The following is a 13,926-nucleotide window of genomic DNA, read 5'->3' as shown; positions in this document are numbered from 1 at the left end:
AGACAAAATGCAGTGATCTCCTACTGGAAATACAAGAATTTATTGAAAAAATAATTGCTTTCTTTAACCTCTTCAGCCCCCGGGCATTTTGTGTTTTTCCGTTTTGTTTTTATCCTCTCTTTCTTCCGAGAGCCGTAACTTTTTTATTTTTCTGTCAATCATGCCATATGAGGGCTTGTTTTTTGCGGGACGAGTTGTACTTTTAAATGAAATCATAAGTGTTACCATATAATGTACTGGAAAACGGCAAAAAAATTCCAAGTGCGGAAAAATTGCAAACAAAGTGTGATCGCACAATAGTTTTTGGGATATTTTATTCACAGTGTTCACTATATGGTAAAACTGATGTGTCACTGTGATGCCTGAGGTCAGTGTGAGTTTGTAGACACCAAACATGAATAGGTTTACTTGTATGTAAGGGGTTAAAACAAATTCACAAGCTTGTCCAAAAAAGAGGCGCACGTTTTGCGCCATTTTCCAAAACCCATAGCGTTCTCATTTTTCGGGATCTGGGGCTTAGTGACTGCTTATTTTTTGCGTCTCGAGCTGACGTTTTTAATGGTACCATTTTTGTGCAGATGCTACTTTTTGATTGCCTGTCATTGCATTTTGCGCAAAATTTGCGGCGACCAAAGAAAACCTAATTTTGGCGTTTGGAATTTTTTTGCCGCTACGCCGTTTACTGATCAGATTAATTGATTTTATATTTTGATAGATCGGGCACTTCTGAACGCGCCGATACCAAATGTGTATATTTTTTATTTTTTTAACCCTTTAATTTTCAATGGTTTGAAAGGGGGGTGATTTGAACTTTTAGGTTTTTTTTATTTTTTTAAAACTTTTTTTTTTACTTTTTTTTTCATTTTACTATTCCCCTACGGGGCTATAGCGATCAGCAATCCGATCGCTCTGCCCTATCTGCAGATCACAGCTACAGAGCTGAGAACTGCAGATTTGGTGCTTTATTTTCAATGCCGGGTGTATTCCGGCATTGAGAGGAAGTGACTCATGTTAGCTATAGGCGTCATCACATGACCCTGTGCTACCATGGCAACCACCGAAAGTCACGTGATCATGTCACGTGACTTCCTATGGGGGCAGGGTAAGTCACTGTCATGGCGGCGCGCATATACATTTCTCTGCCAGATTTTGATAGCAATATGTAAGGGGTTAATGGCCACAGGTGGAAGAGATTCCACCCGCGACTAGCAGGCACACATGTCAGCTGTTGAAAACAACTGATATGTGCGCGGATCGCCGCGACCTGCCCACGGCAGGGGGCGGGGATTAAACTCACACGATCTATGACGTACCCAGTACGTCATGGGTCGTTAAGGAGTTAAAGTTTTTTTTAAGGAACAGCATTGAAAATATTTAGCATAAGGAGAACAAGTCAAAGAAGCAATAACAGCCATTATTTTATTTTTTCTTATATTGGTACTTTGGTTTTTTGTCATGAACATTCTCCTTGTAGTCTTTATCCTCATCGTCATCTTCACTATCAGAACTTCTCTCTTCATCGTCCTCATCACTACTGAACTCATCTTCAATATCCTCCATGTCCTGTTCAGCTTCCTGCTCCTCTCGTACTAAAATTTTACGGAAAGTACTGAAGCCTTCAACTGAGGAAAATGCTATTTTGGATAGGAAGTCCTCCTCTGAGAGCCGGATGACTTCCTTCAGCTGAGGGTTGGAAGGAGGACACTCTCTTTTCTTATTAGGGGGCAGGAACAAACCAAGACGTTCCAAGAACTGGTGACGAACTCGAATCTCGTCAAATGATGTTTGGAAAACTTGAGAAGAAATTATATCTCCGTGGTTTCCACCCATGCGAAAATATACATACTATAGGAGGAAAAAAATATATGGATTAGATTTAAGCGAAAATTATATATTGTTCTATTATCAGTAGTAATAAAAAATGTATTGTAAATGTGACAATGTACACACATTAGAAGTGTATGTTGAAATATCTCAATTTCTGAACCGCGGAATTAAATTTGAACTAGTAAAGACCCTTTTAACACCTTCCCATGCAGGGTTATGGAGAGGAATCTATTTCAAACATGGGGAGTGGGGGCTGTATTGCCTCTAGGAGCAGTGGGAGGAACCACCTCTCACTTGCAATTTATTTCAGAGGCATTAAAGTTTAGCAATCGAGTCAAGTAACTGTTCCAGATCAAAAATGTTAAAAAAAAAAAAAAATCATCTGGTCAGGATGGGTTAACTAATAAAGGGATTAGTAGCAGGTACTACGATTATTGATCTGTGTCACCAACTGGAGCTAAAAGTTAAGGTTATGCTCCGTTTAAAAAATGAAGTCTCTGTTGGCCTAATTGGCTGAAAATAGAACAATGTGGCTACATTAAAGACAGAGTTGTAGAAATAAGTCAGTCTCGGGGCCACATGTTAGGGTATGATATTTTTACGAAAAAGGGTAGCACACTACACACGGGTTTTTAATAATGGAGCTATAAAAACAGTTGGAAAAATATTTTTTTTTTCTTAAAAACACAATCTGATGAATTTACTCAGAAATGTAAACTCACCTGAAACACATTTTCTAAATAGCTGGGATCTTGGGTCAAGACTTCAGGAGCAGAGTTTAAGATTTTCCGAATCTGCAGCGATGTGAAATGACATCGGCTCTTGAGACACTGTGTAGCAGCCGTCAGACGGGAGCGTGGCACTGACAGAAGAGCCGGGCATCTTGACAAAGTGTTCTGCATAGACCCTGAATGAAAAGACATCAAAATATAGGAGAAGAATATTGGCTTAGAAAATACTAGTCAGATTCAGGATTTTATGATACTTATATACAATTGATAATTATTGTGTCGTAGTTTTCCAGGTCATTTATGAGGATTTGGAAAAGGGTCTTGCTATCATTCAGTTTACACTCATCCAACTAAAACCACAGTGATGTTCACATCCCCATTTCAGTTAACTATAATTTAAACAAACATAAAAGAAAAATACAGTTTGACCATAAAAAAAAAACAAACCTGAAGTGTGTGCGCAAAATCTAAAAAAAAAAAAAAAAAATACTAATAGTGACAGAGCTACATTTAGAAATATGGGGGGGAAATTAAAGGAATATTCAATTTATTATATACCTACTCGGTTGGTTAATAGATGCTAAACTGGAAAAAACAGCCAAGAAATATACGAATACACTATAGGTAATAGGTTGATGTCCAAGACTATGTAGGGGATCTAGTTTAGTAAGGTCTATACATTGCCTAAACTTCCTTGTACATCATAGTTTTCCAGATCATTTGTGAAAAGAGTTCCTGTTTTCATTTCAAGGTTTCTTGTAATATTCAGTTTACACTCATCCAACGAAAACCATTGTGATGATCATATCTCCTATATTTCCCAGCTATTCCCCATTTCACATTACCTATAAGCTACATAAAAAGGGAAAACACAGATTTAGCATTAAAAACAAAAATAAAACATAAGGTGTGAGAGAAAAATCAAAAGAGAGAAAAAAAAAATAATTAATAAATAGATAAATAAATATATATATTATATATATATATATATAAAATATATATATATATATATATATATATATATATATATATATATATATATATATATATATATATATATATATATATATATATATATATATATATATATATATATAAACAACTAAATAGCGACATAGTTAAAGCATAACTCATGTTAATTTTTATCTAAATGATAGTGTAGAGCAATTTTAAGAAACTTTCAGATATATTTTATAAATCAAATCAGGACGTAAACCTTTCAAAAAAACTTGTATCTCCATAGTGGAAAGGCAGGAATTCCGCAGGTATTTCCACATGAATAATTGACATACAAAATCAGTCTTCAGCTCCACATACACTGAATACGGCCTTCTAAGGGTTGGGGCAGACGCAGCTGCTCCCAGCAGCTCAACAGGGACAGTTTACCTCAGGCTACGGCACAGTGCTGAGCTCTCGCAGGGTTTCCGCACAAGCTACTCTGCCCTTTCTCACACAATCTTATCGGATATGCCTCCCTGCTCTGCTTCCGCAGTGACTTCCCAGTGCTAGGTCAGCTTTCTTGGCACACAGCCCCCTTGCACTGTACACACAGCCACCTCTCCCCCCATCCTGTGCATATTAACATAGCACTTCTCAGTTGCTGCCTCCTGTGTTGTATGTGACTGTGGTACAATTTCAGCCAATGCCTGAGCACACTCAAATGTATTATGCATTACACAGTACATATCTGTCCAGAAGTCCACGCTGCTAACATTAGAGACAGATAGATATGTATAGAGATATCTATCTAAAGCATATCTATAGATATCTATCTTATCTATGCACCTATTGATCTACTGTACACCTTTTTCTACCTGTAGGTCTATTATTCTATCATACATACACAGAGAGAGAGAGAGAGAGAGAGAGCGAGCATATTATGGGAGGTGGGGGAAGCTGTGTAACTAAGGAGTGCTGGCTACGCCCACACAGCCCTCAAAGGCAGCTTTTAAAAGAGCACAAAAAAAAGAGAAAATGTCATGTGGCACAAAAAAAAAAAATCTTAGCGGCCATATGACCCATCACTAACAACCAGCATAGTCTTGTCATTATATTGAGAAAAAAAATAAAAGGAACATTTCCGCTTTCACTTTAGAAATATGTTGAAAAGTTAAAAGAATAATCCATTTTATTACATACCCACTTAATTGGTTAATAGATGCCAAACTGGTAAAAGCCCCTCCATGTGCATCATCGGTTTTTATGGAGCAGTGGTCAAGTATTTTCCCTGCCTCTTTATTTAAAATCCAAGGCATTGATGATAAAAGATGATCAGTGGACAGACCCACCATGATACAGCATCTATCTACATCAGGTGAAAGGTGTTGACTGCACCAATCACAAAAACTTACAACCTGTACCATTTATTACAGGGGTTCTGCAATAATGATATAAAATGGCATCCCCAATACAATTCAAACTGCAGCCTGTTCATGTCAGTATACGGTGGAGACTGAATACATACAGCTCCTGAGACCGGAGTCTCCTCTCAACTGATAAAAGTTGTATCATACACATTTTAGTCGACCAGGAGCAGGGATACCATATGTGAAGAAATATCTCTTCCTCGCATAGCACACCAGGGGTTATACCCAGGTTCATCCTTCTCCGCAGTGTTCAATTGTTTTCCAGTAAAGCACAGTGTCTCTGTGCAATGATCTAAAGCTGTCATACTGTCACAGGAGGATGAAACTGGAGATCTCCTCATGGAGCACAACATATTTAAAACATATTTCTTTACACATCACAGCTGTGGTCCTGTCTGCCAACTGAAGTATGGGTGATATAGCTCTGTCAGTTGACATACAGGTCTCAGGAACTGTATGCCTTCAGTCTCCAGCCTGTACTGACATGTTACTAGGACAGGTTGCAGTCTGAATTATAACAGGAAGTCAAATTTTATCTCACTCTTTGAGAACTCCTTTAAGACATCTTACCTTCTCCCAGGCCAAGGCCCCTCAGAGCATCTACCCTGTCTCTAAGAGCCTTGTCTGTAGTCTTGAGAATTTCAGGGCTTTCTTCGAGCATTCTCAGCACTGTCTTGTGACTCAGTCCAATGAGACATAGTTCCTTGATGTTGGGTGTCTTGTGTGGAGGACATCTCATACTCTGGATCTTTTCTGCTTGCTCCTCAGAGAAACCAAGTTCGAGAAGTGCCTGTCTAGTATCAGGAATATTGGACATACTCCTCAAAAGCAGATTGGTCTGACGGAAAGCAAAAATGTGTCTGAGACACAGGGACACCTACAAAGTTCATAAGACAAGAGTCAGATCATGTATAAAATACCTGAAATCCTGAAAATGGTACAATACTAGGAAATGTAGCAAAGCTACTCTAGGTAGATAACTATCTTCACATTGAAAGGCATATTAATTTGTAAATGGACTAGAGGGAAACATGTGGAAATGGCTAGGGAATAGAGAAAGCATAATAGTGTGATCCAGATTAATGCGCTGATTAGAGGTGGTCCTGCTCACCTGATAAGGTTGTGTGGGACACAACAATGGAAAAGAATCAAACAAGGTTCCACTTGCTGCAGATCCTCAGGATGATAGATCCAACATGATAATGTGAGAAGTAAAGGTACCGTCACACAACGAGATCGCTAGCGAGATCGCAGCCGAGTCACGGTTTCTGTGACGCAGTAGCGATCCAGTTAGCGATCTTGTTATGTGTGACACCTACCAGCGATCAGGCCCCTGCTAGTCGTTGCAGAATGGTCCAGGCTATTTTCTTCAAAGGTGATGTCCTGCTGGGCAGGACACATTGCTGTGTTTGATGCTGTGTGACAGGGTCACAGTGACTGCTGAGATAGTTATACAGGTCGCTACTGCATCGCTGGTAAGATCTGACTGTGTGACATCTCACCAGCGACCTCCCAGCGTCTTACCTGCGATCCCTATCAGGTCGCATCGTTTTCGGGATCGCTGGTAAGTTGTTGTGTGTGACTGGGCCTTAAGGAAATAGTGGGTGATCTACGCTGCTGGTGTACATCCGATAAAGGAGTCACAATTAAACGATGATGCCAACAGTGTGCTTTATTCTCTTCGCGTTTCGAAGTATTACAACTTCATCTTCAGGAGAATCTTTGTGGTTCTCCTAAAAAAGAAGTTGTAATACTTTGAAACAAGTAGAGAATAAAGCACACTGTGAATATCTTTGGTTGAATTTTACTACTTGATCGGATGTTCACAAAGGCATTTAAGCCCGACCTTTCTGATGCGAGTCTAAAGGTACCGTCACACTAAGCGACGCTCCAGCAATCCCACTAGCGATCTGACCTGGCAGGGATCGCTGGAGCGTCGCTACATGGTCGCTGGTGAGCTGTCAAACAGGCAGATCTCCACAGCGATCAGAGATCAGCCACCAGTGACCCGTGTAACGACGCTGTTCTTGGTAACCATAGTACACATCGGTTACTAAGCAAAGCGCTTTGCTTATAGTTACCCGATGTGTACCTTGGCTACATGTGCAGGGAGGCAGCTTCTAGAAGCTGCGGACGCTGGTAACCTTTGCTTGGTTACCCGATGTGTACCTTGGTTACCAGCGTCCGCAGAAGCCGGCTCCCTGCACATTCAGATCGTTGCTCTCTCGCTGTCAAACACAGTGATGTGTGCTTCACAGCGGGAGAGCAACGAGCAAAAAATGGCCCAGGACATTCAGCAATGACCGGCGACTTCACAGCAGGGGCCAGGTCGTTGCTGTATGTCACACACAGCGACATCGCTAGCAAGATAGCTGTTGCGTCACAAAAACCGTGACTCGGGAGCGATGTCGCTTAGTGAGACGTGGCCTTAAGAAAGGAGACAATTGCAGTGTGGTTTGTGCCAATGTTTTTATAGGCACATGCCTCTTAAAATATATCGCATTTGAAATTATCCGAAAATTAGAAAACGTAATCTATGTCTGCTATAATTGGGTAAAATAATCGAGCTTTAGTCAGGCTTGAAATTCAAATTTGTATTAAAATTCAGAAACCTTAGCACTTTTTATATATTTAATAGTTTTTGCGGGTAACATACTTGAAATCTTAATTTACGACAATATTTGATGCAGTTTAAACACAAACCTGAAATAAACTTTTGATTAAATATGGGCCCATATTAGACATTGTAGAGTCAAGGCTGCCAGAGCAACAGCTACCCTTACATAGCATCTCTAAAGCAGGGATGCACACTTGTGCCCCCCCCCCGGCATATCTGACTCCTCGGCATTCAGTAACTCCCGTTGACAATGAGGATTGATGTGCTCATTGTGTTGTCTTCTTGATTACTTTTTTCTCGCCTGATAAATAGGGGAGCAGAGGATCCATTTTGTTTACAATACTGAATGTTCCAAAAACAGAGTGCAACTTATTAGATTATGGCATGTACAGTACTGTTGATATATACATTGGAGCAAAGTACTCCATAACATGTTATGCACCAGTACCAGTGAGATGACTGCAGACTATTATGGTTCCTTAGATGTGTAAAAACCGACAACACACAGACATGTACAACAAATGCATGAATGTAGCCGTAAAAGGACAGGGATTGTTGTTGTGAGACAATACTTTAAGGCCATGTGCGCACATAAGTGCGTTCTGCACCGCAGCGTAAAGTCACTGCTTGTGCGATTCAGAACGCAGCTGCAAAGCTCCGTTGTGAAAGTTTGGTGTCTGCAGAATTTGTGTGTTCTGGATGCTACCTGTCCCATAGACAGAGTGGAGAAAGCATCCAGAACGCACAAACAATTGACATGTTACTGTTGAGAACGCAGCGTTTTGACAGCATGCAAAACGCTGCGTTCTAAAAAGCAATGTGCGGATGGAGTGTTCACAATCTATATAGATTGTGCTGGGGACGCAGGACGCATGCTTTTATGCTGCGGTGCAGAATGCAGCGTAAAAACATGTAATTACGCAACGTGCGCACATGGCCTTAAAAAGGTAAGAACTTTTCAACAGAAATCAATGTTAAATCTGTAGGTTCTTTGTTTTGGCAATTACTGAAATATATAAATAGAGAGAAAAATCCATCAATCTTTTGAGCCAGCATGATCTATTTAGGAGTTCTGGAATATTTACCATCACTAATATGAGCTGACGTACAATATGTAGATAGGTATATATTGTATAAATGGCCCCTGGGATGTATCCAGCATTGACAAGCTAAAGGCAGTATCTGGACCAAACACAACTTTGGGAACTTGCTGTCCAGTTATCAATAACTGATTTCAGTGTTAGGGCTCACATGAGCATATAGATTAGACAAGTGCTATATGTTTTAATTGGATAGCACTTGAACCAATGTTATTCTATGGGGGAAGTGCCGATCAGTGTTTTTAACTCATCCTGATTCGGCAGGAGAAAAAAAAAATAGATAAATAAATCGCAGCATGCTTTGATTTGCAGCGCCAATTGGATGGCATGCACCCATTCAAGTTTATGGGTGCTTTGAAATCATTGGACTGCACTTGGATGACATCAGAATTCCATGGACTCAAAGAATGGAGACATTTTGTTCCCCATCATCTCCTGATAGTGTGCTACGATTCTCTCATAGGAAAGAATTGGATCACACTTAGCTGACACGCTGATCAAACTCAAATCACAGTTTCATCGGAGTGTTATTACCATAATTAGATTCTCTAACGTGAGAGAACAAACACTTGTATGACCACGACCTTAAATGGGTTCTCTCGGTTCTTAAATAGGTTATATTGGAAAGTACATTTAAGAGCAAGCAATTTCATAAATTTACTTTTTCTTAAAGCTTCTCTTTAGTCTCAAGAATGGAGTGATTTTTAGTTTTATACTGTACAGCTCGTTGCCTAAGTTATCAGCAACCATGCATTCTCAGAGTGGCTGGTTTCATAGGGAGGGAATGCTTGCTGCTTACAGGTTCCACAGTTTAGCCTAATCACAGCGATGTGAAGTTGGCCAGATCATTAGATCCAACCATCCTCCGTTCTCCTGTACTTTTCACAAGCTGCAAAGGTAAAGCTGCCTCTGATAGGAGCCTGGAAGAGGACTTAGTTCAGGAGCACACTGCCCCTGATAAAGCAGGAAGTCAGGAGGCAGAGGAGCAGTGCGCTCTTGAAGAAAGAGGAGAAGGCAAAGCCCTTTAAAGATACAGTGAGTACACATGGAAAATGTAATTTTGAGGAAAAGGGTTATTCCTAATATCGGTAGACATCACCTATTCAAAGGATAGCTGATAACATTCTGATCATTGGGGGTCGTACCTCTGGAGTGTTTGGCTTTCTCAGTCAGTCTCAGACAATGGAGCAATGCAATGCATTCATGGACACCACCTCATTCCAATGAGACATTTCACAGAACTGGATATCATATATTTGTAACTGCCCATGGACAGATAACTTTCAATGTTGGGACTAACCCTTTCAGAATTTTTAAACAAAATGTTAATGTTTTATGGTTCTGGTCCATAAAAATATAGTTCCTTAGCAGCAAACAATAAAAATATATATTATATTATAGATACACTGAGAAAAGAAACCTAACATTTCATAACACATCAAAACAAGACTGCCCCAAGGGCTCATCAATTCTACTTATCAACTCTGCTGCACCATGGTGTGGACTGCTCGTTGGTGAAGAAGGAGCAAGCTTAATTATGAAGAACTACCCTTTTCAGGTCTAGGTCTTGCAAATCAGAAGTATTCAGCCATATAAACACCGCTGAATTCAGACATATGACTAAGCATACTTAGAAAGATATGTCCACTGTAAATGGAAATTCTGTGGATATCCCCTTGAAATGTATCCTGAAAATTTCCAGTGGATTTCTGTACAAGACATGTAACAGTACCAGCCAGGAGCATAGCTAACATACGCAGTTTCTAAATGCTCATTTACCGGTAAATAAAGGCCTCGTACAGATGACTATATTTTCAGTCTGAGTGCTATCCGTGAAAAGCTGGACTGCAGTTGTACCAATGTTATTCAATGGGGAAGTGCAGATAGCCGATTCTGCATGGTGGGGAAAAAAAAGAAGGGAATTTTGTTTATTTACCGTAAATTCCTTTTCTTCTAGCTCCAATTGGGAGACCCAGACAATTGGGTGTATAGCTACTGCCTCCGGAGGCCACACAAAGTATTACACTTAAAAGTGTAAGGCCCCTCCCCTTCTGGCTATACACCCCCCCGTGGGATCACGGGCTCCTCAGTTTTAGTGCAAAAGCAAGAAGGAGGAAAGCCAATAACTGTTTTAAATACAAATTCAACCCGAGAAACAGCCTCGGAGAACTGAACTGTTCAACATGAACAACATGTGCACCCGAAAAAAAACAAACTTCCTAAGAAAACAGGGCGGGTGCTGGGTCTCCCAATTGGAGCTAGAAGAAAAGGAATTTACGGTAAGTAAACAAAATTCCCTTCTTCTTTGTCGCTCCTAATTGGGAGACCCAGACAATTGGGACGTCCAAAAGCAGTCCCTGGGTGGGTAAAAGAATACCTCGTGATAGGGCCGTCAAACAGCCCTTTCCTACAGGTGAGCCACCGCCGCCTGAAGGACTTGTCTACCTAGGCCGGCATCCGCCGAAGCGTAGGTATGCACCTGATAATGCTTGGTAAAAGTGTGCAGACTCGACCAGGTAGCCGCCTGGCACACCTGCCGAGCCGTAGCCTGGTGCCGTAATGCCCAGGACGCACCCACAGCTCTGGTATAATGGGCCTTCAGCCCTGATGGAATCGGAAGCCCAGCCGAACGGTAGGTGTGAAGAATTGGTTCCTTGATCCACCGCGCAAGGGTGGATTTGTAAGCTTGCGACCCTTTACGCTGACCAGCGACAAGAACAAAGAGTGCATCCGAGCGGCGCAGAGACGCCGTGCGGGAAATGTAGATCCTGAGTGCTCTCACCAGATCCAATAAACGCAAACCCTTTTCAAATTGGTGAACTGGATGCGGACACAAAGACGGTAAAGTGATATCTTGATTGAGATGAAAGGAAGATACCACCTTGGGAAGAAATTCTGGAATTGGACGCAGAACTACCTTGTCCTGGTGAAACACCAGGAATGGAGATCTGCATGATAACGCCGCCAGCTCGGACACTCTCCGAAGAGACGTGACCGCCACTAGAAAGGCCACTTTCTGTGAAAGACGAGAAAGGGAAACCTCCTTCATAGGCTCGAAAGGCGGCTTCTGGAGAGCAATTAGAACCTTGTTCAGGTCCCAGGGCTCCAACGGCCGCTTGTAAGGGGGGACGATATGACAAACCCCTTGCAGGAACATGCGTACCTGAGGAAGTCGCGCCAGGCGTTTCTGAAAAAAATACGGATAGCGCGGAGACTTGACCTTTAAGGGAGCCAAGCGACAAACCTTTTTCCAACCCAGACTGCAGGAAGGAAAGAAAAGTAGGCAATGCAAAAGGCCAGGGAGAAACTCCCTGAGCAGAGCACCAAGATAGGAATATCCTCCACGTCCTGTGGTAGATCTTGGCGGAGGATGGCTTCCTAGCCTGTCTCATGGTGGCAACCACTTCATGAGATAAACCTGAGGCCGCTAGGATCCAGGACTCAATGGCCACACAGTCAGGTTCAGGGCCGCAGAATTCAGATGGAAAAACGGCCCTTGAGACAGCAAGTCTGGACGGTCTGGTAGTGCCCACGGATGGCCTACCGTGAAGTGCCACAGATCCGGGTACCACGACCTCCTTGGCCAGTCTGGAGCGACGAGAATGGCGCGGCGGCAGTCGGACCTGATTTTGCGGAGCACTCTGGGCAACAATGCCAGAGGTGGGAACACATACGGTAGCCGGAACTGCGACCAATCTTGAACTAAGGCGTCTGCCGCCAGAGCTCGGTGATCGTGAGACCGTGCCATGAAAACCGGGACTTTGTTGTTGTGCCGTGACGCCATCAGGTCGACGTCCGGCATCCCCCAGCGGCGACAGATCTCCTGAAACACGTCCGGGTGAAGGGACCATTCCCCTGTGTCCATGCCCTGGCGACTGAGAAAGTCTGCTTCCCAGTTTTCTACGCCTGGGATGTGGACTGCGGATATGGTGGATGCCGTGTCTTCCACCCACGTCAGAATCCGCCGGACTTCCTGGAAGGCTTGCCGACTGCGTGTTCCCCCTTGGTGGTTGATGTATGCCACCGCTGTGGAGTTGTCCGACTGAATTCGGATCTGCTTGCCTTCCAGCCACTGTTGGAAGGCTTGTAGGGCAAGATAGACTGCTTGATTTCCAGAACATTGATCTGAAGGGTGGACTCTTTCCGAGTCCACGTACCTTCAGCCCTGTGGTGGAGAAACACTGCTCCCCACCCTGACAGGCTCGCGTCTGTCGTGACCACCGCCCAGGATGGGGGTAGGAACGACTTTCCTTTTGACAATGAGGTGGGAAGAAGCCACCACCGGAGAGATTCCTTGGCTGCTTGAGAGAGGGAGACCTCCCTGTCGAGGGACGTCGACTTCCCGTCCCATTGGCGGAGAATGTCCCATTGTAATGGACGCAGATGAAACTGCGCAAAAGGAACTGCTTCCATTGCTGCTACCATCTTCCCTAGGAAGTGCATGAGGCGCCTCAAGGGGTGCGACTGGCCCTGCAGGAGAGATTGCACCCCTGTCTGTAGCGAGCACTGTTTGTCCAGTGGAAGTTTCACTATCGCTGAGAGAGTATGAAACTCCATGCCAAGATATATTAGTGATTGGGTCGGGGTTAGATTTGACTTTGAAAAGTTGATGATCCACCCGAAACTCTGGAGAGTCTTCAGTGCCACGTTCAGGCTGTGTTGGCATGCCTCTTGAGAGGGTGCCTTGATAAGTAGATCGTCTAAATACGGGATCACAGAGTGACCTTGCGAGTGCAGGACTGCTACTACTGCTGCCATGACCTTGGTGAAGACCCGAGGGGCTGTCGCCAGCCTGAAAGGTAGAGCTACGAACTGCAGGTGTTCGCTTCCTATAACGAAGCGTAGGAAACGCTGATGCTCTGGTGCAATCGGCACGTGGAGATAAGCATCCTTGATGTCTATTGATGCTAGGAAATCTCCTTGAGACATTGAGGCGATAACGGAGCGGAGGGATTCCATCCGGAACCTCCTGGTTTTTACGTGTTTGTTGAGCAGCTTTAGATCCAGGACGGGACGGAACGACCCGTCTTTCTTTGGCACCACAAACAAATTGGAGTAAAAACCGTGGCCTTGTTCCTGAAGAGGAACGGAAGTCACCACTCCTTCCGCCTTTAGAGCGGACACCGCTTGCAGCAGAGCATCGACTCGGTCGGGCGGTGGAGAAGTTCTGAAGAAACGAGTTGGAGGACGAGAGCTGAACTCTATCCTGTACCCGTGAGACAGAATGTCTCTCACCCAACAGTCTTTGACCTGTGACAGCCAAATGTCGCCAAAGCGGGAGAGCC

General features: G+C 43.2%; 1 protein-coding gene across 1 annotated transcript in view; it reads right to left on the bottom strand.

Moving 5' to 3' along the window:
• Nucleotides 1-1,413: 1,413 nt before the first annotated feature.
• The window catches only part of MTERF4 (mitochondrial transcription termination factor 4), a 37,829-nt gene continuing 25,316 nt past the window's right edge, over nt 1,414-13,926 (bottom strand). The window contains exons 2-4 of the mRNA XM_075340864.1: nt 5,495-5,801; nt 2,550-2,734; nt 1,414-1,845 (exon numbers count right to left, since the gene is read on the bottom strand). Coding sequence (XP_075196979.1) covers nt 1,420-1,845; nt 2,550-2,734; nt 5,495-5,801 — 918 coding nt within the window. The 3' untranslated portion in view covers nt 1,414-1,419. The remainder of the gene's footprint in view (nt 1,846-2,549; nt 2,735-5,494; nt 5,802-13,926) is intronic.

Source organism: Anomaloglossus baeobatrachus, chromosome 3 (assembly GCF_048569485.1).
Source record: "Anomaloglossus baeobatrachus isolate aAnoBae1 chromosome 3, aAnoBae1.hap1, whole genome shotgun sequence".
In the NCBI taxonomy this organism is placed as follows: Eukaryota; Metazoa; Chordata; class Amphibia; order Anura; family Aromobatidae; genus Anomaloglossus; species Anomaloglossus baeobatrachus.
The sequence above is the reverse complement of the archived record's forward strand: the minus strand, read 5'-3'. Positions and strand labels throughout refer to the sequence as shown.